Here is an 11,262-nt window from a genome sequence, read left to right on the forward strand (position 1 = left end):
TTCCAATGATCACAACAATCATTTATTGCACAATCCCAAATGCTACAGGTACATGTATTTCACACAGATTCATCTTAACAGGACAAAAGACAAATTGATATTTTTATTTCAACCAAATAGTGAATATTCACGAGTATTCTGTTGAGAAAGTTCACTTTGGTCAGAATCAATATCAACCTTCAATCATTTTATGCAAGCAGTTAGTTAGTAACACAATGCAAGAGAGAAATAACCCTTAACAACTTGATTCTCAGTCTAGTAATGGTCAAAATCTCGGTCTTCAGCCTAGTAAGAGAACTAGTCCTCATTAACCTGGTCCTCAGCCCAGTTAGAGGACTAGCCCCAATTACATGTAACTTGGTTCTGCATTCAGGAGGAGCACTAGCTCTCAATAACTTGGTGTCGAGTCTAGTAAGAGGATCAGCCTTCATTAACTTGGTCCCGAGTCTCCAGAGTCTGACTCGCTGTCTCCAAATGTGTCCTCTGTCAATCCAAAGTCACGTGACCTGGCAACAGCCATGGCTGCAAGGCTGGAAGAGAATTGGAAGTTGGGACTCTGAAATGGTAACACTCCATTCCTTGGCACAGTATTAGGAAAATTTCCTAATGAACAATCAACAGGCCCTTCCTCTGAACCTGTGGAGAAAAGTCTCTCTTCATGGTTTTCTTTCCCGGTGTTTTGCCCACTTTTAAGTTCATTCTGACATTCATTGCATGTTATCTGTTCTACACCTGCTTTAGACTCACTACAACTTAAATCCTCATTCAAATTAAGTTCCCCGTTTATAAAATCATCTTCACACTCAGAGACATTTAGCCTATCAGAATGATGCTCATCAAAATTAAGCCTTGCATCCTGATGAGAGTCTTCTGTGTCGTTAGATTTCTTGGATCCCTGGTCGTTACACTGATTCTCTGGGGACACCACCCCATACTTCCTCTCCTGAGCTTTCTTTTCCCTCCTGCCCATTTCCTCCGCCCTCACAGAAATCACCGACTTCAGCTCTGTCAGTAAACGCAAAGCTTCCTGCTTCTCTCTCCTCTTCCTCTCCTGAAATAAGAATCTTATCAATAGCGTTTCACTCGGAGAATATCAGAAGTAATCCATTGTTGATGGTTGGTAATACAGCTTTATTTTACTACCTTCTCTATGGCTAGTTTAAAATTCTACATAATCGCAGATGCTATAAACAGAAGTTTATTCTCTTGGGTCACAATTATTTTTATTCGTTTTAATTTTTGTTATTTTAGTGATATGCGCATGTCCAGGCATTTAAAACCTCCATAAACAGAAGAATACCGTATATGCAGAATTATTAACGAGGATTTAATTTCGGCATTATTAACGAGTGATGAGATCACTAAAATTGAATGTCGCAAACAATTTATTTTATATCAGAGGTAATAGTCAACAAACTTTGGCTGACCATTAGACATACTTTAGTTAAGTTTTGTAGAGTATAAAATTGGAAAAATGAAATTTGATTTTTTTTTTTTTTAGCTCAAATCGTGTTCATGCCCCTATAAGTTGTTGTTGTTGTGAATTGATGTTTATTTAATCTTGTTCTCTGAGACACCACCTATATTTGAGTGACATTGAAGTGCACATGCTCCATTGCTTTTGCTTTATATAATAAGGACTCTTTGGATTTTGAGTGAGATGCATGTTATAATTAATCTAGATAAAATGGTTACATCATGGAAATACAACAGTAAGATTGGCAATCGGCAGCCTCGTGAGTACATTTAACATTTCAGCAGGTGTTATCTAAATCCACACTGCAGACACTCATAGCAGGGTAAATCGATCATCAATAATAAACTTGAAGCATGATCACCTTTTCCTCGGGAGTGAGATACTCATCCCAGCTGTAATCTGGGTCCACGTCCACTTCATCATCTATGTAGGCCTCGAAAACCTGTTACGTTAAAATATATGTGTACAAATCATTCACATCTCTTTATAAAATCTATGCCAACAAAGATTTTGCAGCTGATCAAGTTTTCCTTAGTGCTTAAAACCTCCCCAGATAACCTTGAAATCTTTATAAATGCTGATACATGTATCTGCAATCCCTTTTAACAGGTAATTTTTTTCTCCAAAAGTACAGAAAGAAAGAAACAAGTACTTATCCACACAATACAAACCTCGTCCTCTATAATGGGGGGACTGGTGTTAAACAGATCGACAGGGGGCGTGTCCACAGGGCAGTGGGTGTGTACTGACTGTTGGTGGACCATCTCTGACGTTTTGGCTAAAGTTGATATAAAAAAAGAGGTAGTACATGAATATCCCAAGCAACCTATTCAGTGAACGTGTCTAGATGACTGAAGGAATGAACTCATTAATCAATATCTGTACAGATACTAAGAAACTGCATCATCCTGGTTCGGATTTCTCGAAAAAAAAATCTCAAATTTAAGTTTGAGTTCCCCTTTATTTGAGAAGTTAAAATTCAGTAAAATCCCAGACTTCAGTCCAGGTTTCCACATAGGTTTTTTTTCTCCTCGAGAAATCCAAGACTGTTTTGGTGTACTAGTGTACAGGTTTGTGCAGTATACATTGTCTGCCATTTTTACAGCGGGATTAAACATACCTTGACTTGGTTGGTATTTGTACAACTTTTGGAGCCGCTCCAATCCTTCTTCCCAACATCCTTTGCATGCCAGCAGTTCCTGTTTAATTTGATCCAGCAGGACTTCTTGTGATTGGTCATTCCTGACCTCTACAGCCTGACCACTCAGTGACTCAGTATCCAGATTAGTCGGATGTTTTAAAAGCACTGACAATTTTCTGACTCTAGGAGGCCAAAAAAAAAAATATTAAAAAAATAAATAAAAAAATAAAATGTCATATTTACCAAAGTTTTCAAAGTGCAAAGGTATAATACATGCTAACTACATAAAATTCAAACATACACAATATATGTCTTCAACATGTTTTTCCACTAGTGAAATATTATTTATTGATGAGAATTTGAGATTTCAATGTGGACACATATATGTAAACAAAGAGTCGCCTAAAAACCAGCCATATTTTTTGTGTCCATGTCTACATACATTCTGCGAATTTTTGTGGACTAAAATAATCATCTCTTGCATGAAAAGCAGGTCAAATTCTGTTAAATGGGACACTGTGTTTCAAGTTATGTACTTCCATTAAATTTTGTAGATCAGACAAATCTGTAATCAATTCTCCATACCAGTCAATGCTGTCAAAGCACAGCCATATTTAATTACACATAACTGTTTAAAAACACATTCAAAATCGCTATCTCCATACTACCTTAATAAAGCTGCCTGCAGGTGAAGGTCAAGGCTGTGAACTGCTAGGTCAAGGTCATTCATTTTACTGACATCTGGTTTTTGAGGCTGTGTGTCTGGAGGGGAGGACACACTGCTGTAATAACCGTGTAGGGTCTGGAGCTCCTTCACACTCCGACAGAATCTCTCCTGTATATCCCGAGTGACTGGGTAATTATTGTTCTCGGAGGATTCTGAAATATCATACATCAATGGCAAATCATCTTATATACATGTTGTACGAACCAGTTGCAGTGGCTCAGCGGTTAAAACATTTGCTTTGTGAATCGGAGGTCGTGGGTTCAAGCCCCACTTGTGCCTCGGCTGCATCAAACCTACGTGTAACATGTTAGTAGTGACTGCTCGTTTACCAAATGCTCCACCTTTAGAAGTGAGAATTGTTGGTCTTTCTTAAAAACCAAGGTTTAGTATTGTGGCAAGCATCGGCATGGTAACAAACTCTCACTGATAAGGCCCTTAGCACCATGCATAGGTCAAACTTTATGGTACTAATGAATGTGTAATTCTTGAAGGGATGTAATTTAAAACAAAAGGTGATCCACAAGCTCTTCATAAAGCGTTCATCTAAATTGATAATTAGATGTTTTACACATATGTGCATTCAACATGACTTAATTTCCCACCGAGTTTCATATCCCAAATATGGTAATGGTACGTTAAATATGCCAGTTTACCACTGTAAATGATTATATCTTGCTTGCTGTTTGACGTCCAAAATAATTACTCTCAAAAATTCAGGAATTCAAAGCTTAAATAAACCTGAGATTATTAGTCACAGAGCTGTACTAGACAGAGGACTCACTGACTGAGTGGAGTACCATGTAGACAGAGGACTTACTGACTGAGTGGAGTACCCTGTAGACAGAGGACTTACTGACTGAGTGGAGTACCCTGTAGACAGAAGACTTACCGACTGAGTGGAGTACCCTGAGGACGACACATCTACACAGCTCCGAGTATTGCATCTTACACACATGATTAATTCCCTGTTGTCAATAAACATTATGAGATCATTAGCAACTTCTCTGCAAGTTATGATTATGTGCCATGTTAAGTTTGGACATCTAAATACCCTACAAATCAACTGAGGAGCATGGTAATTAATAAAAAATCAATGATTTAATGAAATTTTGAAGTTCACATAGAAAATAATTTCCTTAAATAATTTTATTAGATTAGTCCTGTGGGCATTATAAGTACTTTCATTTCCTCAAGTCAGCTTTAGATACTCGCACTTTTGGTGAAAGTATAGACTAGATACCAATATAGCTACTGCCTAATTCTACTCTTTATTTTTTACTTCTATCGTAAATGAAACAAAATACACTCATGAAATAATGGATTACACGAGAATACACTTCTGACAGTTTTCTGTGTAGATCCATACACTTTATAGTTTTCAAGTGTCCCCTGTAGTTCAAATCAAAATCTGGGACAATTGTTACTTGTTGAAGAAAAAAACATCTGTTTGCAATACATGTATTTACAATGCTGAGTATTTACCTTAATGGCCGACACTGAGAATCCATCCGTCACTTCCTCCAGATGTTTCTGTGAATCTGAGTTCTCTCCCTTGACTTGCAGACATGGACCGTACTCCTCAAGTGAGAGATGGGCCAGAAAATTAACTGATCTGTCTACTGATAGAGGGTGTCTGTAATAAAAAACCCATAAAATAAGCAGGCTTGTCTATTGCTAGTAAACAATTTGTTAGAAAACAAAATATCATATTGGCTAAAACAAGATCTTGCAATCCATCTTAACATATCACCAGTAAAGACCATGATCTAATGCTATCTAAACCAGTGTTATATTTAATATAGACTGTAATGGGTGTGCGTTTTATTAACGTGCTTTTTGCCGTCACCGGTGTCACTATCTCTGTGTCACGCGCGACACCGGTGACGTTGCTAAGTAAACAACAGCAGCTTTGTAGGTAGGTTTAATTTTAAAGTGAGTTGTTACATCGTAGAGCTAGGGGTAGGACGTGTTATTGATAACTGTATATTTTAATGTTAACTTAGAGAATAAATCGTTTATATTTATATCCAAATCACGGAGACTGCTTGGTTTATCTTTTATTATCCTAAATTGACATTCGGGACAAAAGGAAATACATTTTCCTAATTTACGGGGACTGATGTTCTCATGAGAAGGATTTGAAATCTTCGTGCTACATGTACATCCATTCCCGTTACATAGACCATGAACTGATGCTATCTAAACCAGTGTTATATTTAATATAGACCATGGTCTGATGCTTTCTAAACCAGTGTTATATTTAATATAGACCATGATCTGATGCTAACTAAATCAGTGTTATATTTAATATAGACCATGATCTGATGCTATCTAAACCAGTGTTATATTTAATATAGACCATGGTCTGATGCTTTCTAAACCAGTGTTATATTTAATATAGACCATGATCTGATGCTATCTAAACCAGTGTTATATTTAATATAGACCATGGTCTGATGCTATCTAAACCAGTGTGATATCTAATATAGACCATGGTCTGATGCTATCTAAACCAGTGTCATATTTAATATAGACCATGGTCTGATGCTATCTAAAGCAGTGTTATATTTAATATAGACCATGGTCTGATGCTATCTAAACCAGTGTCATATTTAATATAGACCATGATCTGATGCTATCTAAACCAGTGTCATATTTAATATAGACCATGGTCTGATGCTATCTAAACCAGTGTCATATTTAATATAGACCATGGTCTGATGCTTTCTAAACCAGTGTCATATTTAATATAGACCATGATCTGATGCTATCTAAACCAGTGTTATATTTAATATAGACCATGGTCTGATGCTTTCTAAACCAGTGTTATATTTAATATAGACCATGATCTGATGCTTTCTAAACCAGTGTTATATTTAATATAGACCATGGTCTGATGCTTTCTAAACCAGTGTTATATTTAATATAGACCATGGTCTGATGCTATCTAAACCAGTGTCATATTTAATATTGACCATGGTCTGATGCTATCTAAACCAGTGTTATATTTAATATAGACCATGATCTGATGCTATCTAAACCAGTGTCATATTTAATATAGACCATGGTCTGATGCTATCTAAACCAGTGTCATATTTAATATAGACCATGGTCTGATGCTATCTAAACTAGTGTCATATTTACAAAAAGATTTGCTCTCACAGAATTATTCACAGGTGCTAGTTACAACCTCTAAAGGTTAATTCATAACTTGATGTGTTACATATTACCAGTCAAAAAGTTACAGGAAGATCATACCGTCCTCACACACAACTTAATGTGTGACCAGTCCCGTCCTTGCTGGCTATCATAGTCCCCACACATAATTTACTGTGTGACCAGTTGACCGGTCCAGTCCTTGCTGGCTATCATAGAACACACACATAACTTACTGTGTGACCAGTTGACCGGTCCAGTCCTTGTTGGCTATCATGCAGTCCCTACACATAACTTACTGTTTGACCAGTTGACCGGTCCAGTCCTTGCTGGCTATCATAGTCCCCACACATAACTTACTGTGTGACCAGTTGACCGGTCCAGTCCTTGCTGGCTATCATGCAGTCCCTACACATAACTTACTGTGTGACCAGTTGACCGGTCCCGTCCTTGCTGGCTGTCATAGTCCCCACACATAACTTACTGTTTGACCAGTTGACCGGTCCCGTCCTTGCTGGCTATCATGCAGTCCCTACACATAACTTACTGTGTGACCAGTTGACCGGTCCCGTCCTTGCTGGCTATCATGCAGTCCCTACATGTGACAAACAGCTGCCATCTCAGTTGTGGACACTGTCTCTGATGCCTCAGTAGTTTGTTCTGTTCCAGGCGGCTCAAAGGACTGGTGTGGCTCACTCTTAAAATAACACAGCAAAATTCAGACCATTTGATAATTTACACAAAGGCTTTACCTATTTACTGTATCATATCACTGGGTGTACCAAGGAGCTTGATGTGAATAGTTACTATTTTTAAATGTGGGAAAAACCAGAGGTTTACCGTTAGTAGCATAAAACCGTTGTCTTTACCACCACTAAATCATTTATGTTATGATGTCATAACACAGACTGTGATGTCACAGTTATCATCTTGACGCTATGGTAGATATTACAATTTGTTATACATTAGGCCTACTCATTTCTAAGATTACACACTGCATTGTGCAGGGGGTAACAGGACTAGGATGAAATTCAGACAATTCACGGACCGTAAGTTCCAATCGGATCATGCGCTCGCCCTTTTCCGTAACCGGTAAGAAGAATCAGACATGATCGGCGCAAGGATTGCATCAAATCGATGCATTTCTTCGCCAGAAGCACACCTGTGGATGAGGTTAGAAGGCCAGAACAGAATCTCTGTATAATGTGTTGTTTTTTGTTTTTTTTAGATTTTCACCACAAATTCAGTTTTGGTATCATTCACGTCTTATTCATTATAATACATAAACATCTTTAAGTGAAAATTCATAGTGATAGAATACCTCAGATAATATGTATTATATCTCGAGATGCAATTGAAGGCTCGCGTTTCATATTGTAACGTATGACTGTGACGTCATAGTTACATTTGTGTACACATGGCAACTAATACTGATTATGTCGATCTACATATGAAGTTCATTTACAGTGACAGAAATAGCCGAGTAGTTATGATTGCGTAAGTTCGTAACCTCAGCTTAACAAGATCTGAATTTGCAAGATAGAAAAGGATGGTAATTTTTTTCTTGGCATTAAAAATTTGTTGAATGTATCTATAAGCAGACTCAAATTTTCTCTGTTCTGATCTTTAGAGCTTGCTACAGAAGTGGTCCTTTGAGCCACTTACTGTGTTTGCTATAAAAATTCAAAATCTCATTTTTTCAAGAACTCACTAAAAGAACAGTCTCAATAACCAATTGTCTTTGGAGTTGTTCTTACTAGACAACATGGAATTCTTTCAGAGGCTGACAATTTTTCTGTTGGATATTTGATTATTACTAGACAATGATAATTTTTACAAAGGGAATCTGCTAGCCATCAGTTCTGTTTTTGGATATTTGTGTTATTACCATACAATGTGGAATTCTTACAAAGGCAACCCCAGGCTATCAGCCCTGTTTTATTTTGAGTTATCACAAGACAAAATCTTAATTTAACTTAGGGAACCTGCTGTTCTGTTTTTAGATTGATTTTCAAATTATTAATAGAGAATGTGTAATTTTTTACAATGGGAACCTTCTATCTCCCAACTCTGTAACATCTATAAATATATATATATATATACACATATATATACACACAGAGTGTTACCTCGGTATAATGCCACTCGTTACATTGCCACCCCTGCATACCACCATTGAAATGTGTAGAACAGATTTCCATACACGCTTAAACCCCGATATAATGCCAACCGCGCCTATCGCCATCTGCCACCCATATTCATGTACAAAAGGTCAAATTGCCTTTCTAAATCCCCCGATAACAATGTCAACGACCAGGGATCAGAAGCCCTAATTATACATAATTGATCTGCTCCAGTGAATCAGAGCAAAATTAAATTAAGTACATGTCATGAAAACAGGTAAGCGATAATAACTTGAACATACTCAATTAAAAATTGCCTCTGAAATTGTCCAGTAGTATTGTCTACACACGAACAACCGAGAAACGAAACTACTATCGGCCACAAACTTCCGCCAATTTTCTTTTGCACAATCTCCAAATCTCTATACAATGAGGCTTGCTATCAACTGCTGAAAATTTCATGTACCATGTGACTTTTGTGTGTATTTATGTGTGCGATGTCATATTTCTGTGTTCCAGAAAATAAGTTGCAGCCACTACACGTGTTTTTGTCAACCGCTCAACCTATTCAGTCAGTGTAGAACCTACCATGACACAAATGAAACTATTTTTATTAGATATACTTGAATGTTTTACAAATGCAAAAGTGCAGGATATGTACTTTTAAACAAAGTTATAAGAAGTAAAGCAACCCAATTCATGCATTTACATGTACATATCTCGTCATATGTGGACGACAATAAAATGACGATAATCAACCCCATTTTTTTCTTCAAATCAATGAACGAAAATGACCAAACTCTGAATAATGCCATCCTCGATATAACGCCAAAATAGGCTGGGTCAAAAGCTGGCGACATAACGAGGTGACACTGTATATATATCCAGATAATGTCTAATTCTTACAAAAGGGAGTCCCCTGGCTAACAGTTCTACTTTTTTTATATTTCATCTGCTACTAGGCAGCATATAATGCTTACAAAGGGAACTCCCTGGCTACCTGCTCTGTTTAGAGATATTCTGACTGAGGGGAATCCTAGTTTAGTGGCTATTGACTCTATGTTTATACACAATTCTTACAGCGTAAACCCTCTGGCTACCAGCTCTGATTCTTGAATCAGTCGCAGACATTTATCGGTCCATTTGAAGAAGTCCTCCCCACACATCAACATCTCCGTCACTTCCTGAACAGTGCCCTCTAGTGTCCACCTCCACCAGGCCAAGTACAAGGATCTCCCAATCATCCACAGGAAATAAACAGCCGTGAGGATTGACAGGGTGTCTGTTATCTGTTTGTATTTCCAAGGGTAGCTGGGCCACATCAACCTCCCATAAAAGTAGGCCATCAGCAGGGGAATCCCCAACATCAGGAATCTGAAAGGGGACACGACTCTGTGAAAATCTGCCTCGATGAAATTATAGCATTACTTGTTGCTGATGAGCCGTAAGGCTTAGAGCCAATAAACAATACAATACAATACTTGTTCAAAATTACTATTTATAATATTTTTAGTATCATTGCTAAATAAATGGAAGTCTATTCCTATTTTGCTTTAAAGAGAGATCCTCATTGGCTGATAGATCTATTCCTATTTTCCTTTAAAGAGAGATCCTCATTGGCTGCTAGATCTATTCTTACTTTGCTTTAAAGAGAGATCCTCATTGGCTGCTAGATCTATTCCTATTTTGTTTTAAAGAGAGATCCTCATTGGCTGCTAGATCTATTCCTATTTTGCTTTAAAGAGAGATCCTCATTGGCTGCTAGATCTATTCCTATTTTGTTTTAAAGAGAGATCCTCATTGGCTGCTAGATCTATTCCTATTTTGCTTTAAAGAGAGATCCTCATTGGCTGCTAGATCTATTGATGGATATTGGGTGTAGTCATTAGTCTACTTCTCATTTCAAGCTTTTTTTTTACTTCAATTTTTTTCTAACAGGAGGTCACATTTTCAGCAAATAAGTATTCAATGCCATTATTTCGTCCTGTATATATACAGTCATACAATTCTAATCTAATCTTTTTTCTGTATTGAAATATTAATTGTTGTGGGTTGAAGTGTCAATTGGATTTAGCTGAAACATTGAGACTCATAAAAAGAAAGGAAAACTCTTCAATGACAGATATCCCCCTCCAGTATTTCCCCAAACTACATATTTACGTACCCTTATCTCTAATGAATAAAGGGGAAAACCAATCTAGAGTAGAGAAGTTAATAAATAAAGGGGAAAACCAATCTAGAGTAGAGAAGTTAATAAATAAAGGGGAAAACCAATCTAGAGTAGAGAAGTTAAAACCAATCTAGAGTAGAAAAGTTAAAACCAATCTAGAGTAGAGAAGTTAAAACCAATCTAGAGTAGAGAAGTTAATAAATAAAGGGGAAAACCAATCTAGAGTAGAGAAGTTGTTGCTGGTGTGATACCTTGCAGTGTTTATAAGGCATTGGATTTGATACACACACTTTAGATCTCAGGTCTGGGTCCTGTTTTCCTTGGAGAGATTCCGACTTCAGTCCTGAGAAATGTTTCAGAAAATTCCGGTCATCCTCTTCTAGAACATTACATGTCAGGGATTCCCTCAGTATGTTAGTTTTGTAAAACAATTTCTAAAATTGCAGAAAATCAAATAAGTCATTATGT

At 37.2% G+C, this 11,262-nt stretch overlaps 1 protein-coding gene across 5 annotated transcripts in view; it reads right to left on the reverse strand.

Annotated features, from left to right (window-relative positions):
• The window catches only part of LOC125656621 (vezatin-like), a 17,303-nt gene continuing 6,041 nt past the window's right edge, over window positions 1-11,262 (reverse strand). For 2 of the 5 annotated variants that reach the window (XM_056143696.1, XM_056143695.1), the window contains exons 5-14: window positions 11,083-11,228; window positions 9,705-9,998; window positions 7,049-7,198; window positions 4,828-4,978; window positions 4,235-4,310; window positions 3,287-3,497; window positions 2,598-2,800; window positions 2,149-2,255; window positions 1,839-1,919; window positions 1-1,051 (exon numbers count right to left, since the gene is read on the reverse strand). In XM_056143696.1, the coding sequence (XP_055999671.1) occupies window positions 431-1,051; window positions 1,839-1,919; window positions 2,149-2,255; window positions 2,598-2,800; window positions 3,287-3,497; window positions 4,235-4,310; window positions 4,828-4,978; window positions 7,049-7,198; window positions 9,705-9,998; window positions 11,083-11,228 (2,040 nt within the window). In that variant the 3' untranslated portion in view covers window positions 1-430. Of the gene's footprint in view, window positions 1,052-1,838; window positions 1,920-2,148; window positions 2,256-2,597; window positions 2,801-3,286; window positions 3,498-4,234; window positions 4,311-4,827; window positions 4,979-7,048; window positions 7,199-9,704; window positions 9,999-10,788; window positions 10,807-11,045; window positions 11,229-11,262 lie in introns of those variants that run through there. The other 3 variants (XR_008796742.1, XM_056143697.1, XM_056143698.1) reach the window with 3 other exon arrangements.

This window comes from Ostrea edulis, chromosome 7 (genome assembly GCF_947568905.1).
Source record: "Ostrea edulis chromosome 7, xbOstEdul1.1, whole genome shotgun sequence".
Lineage (NCBI taxonomy): Eukaryota > Metazoa > Mollusca > Bivalvia > Ostreida > Ostreidae > Ostrea > Ostrea edulis.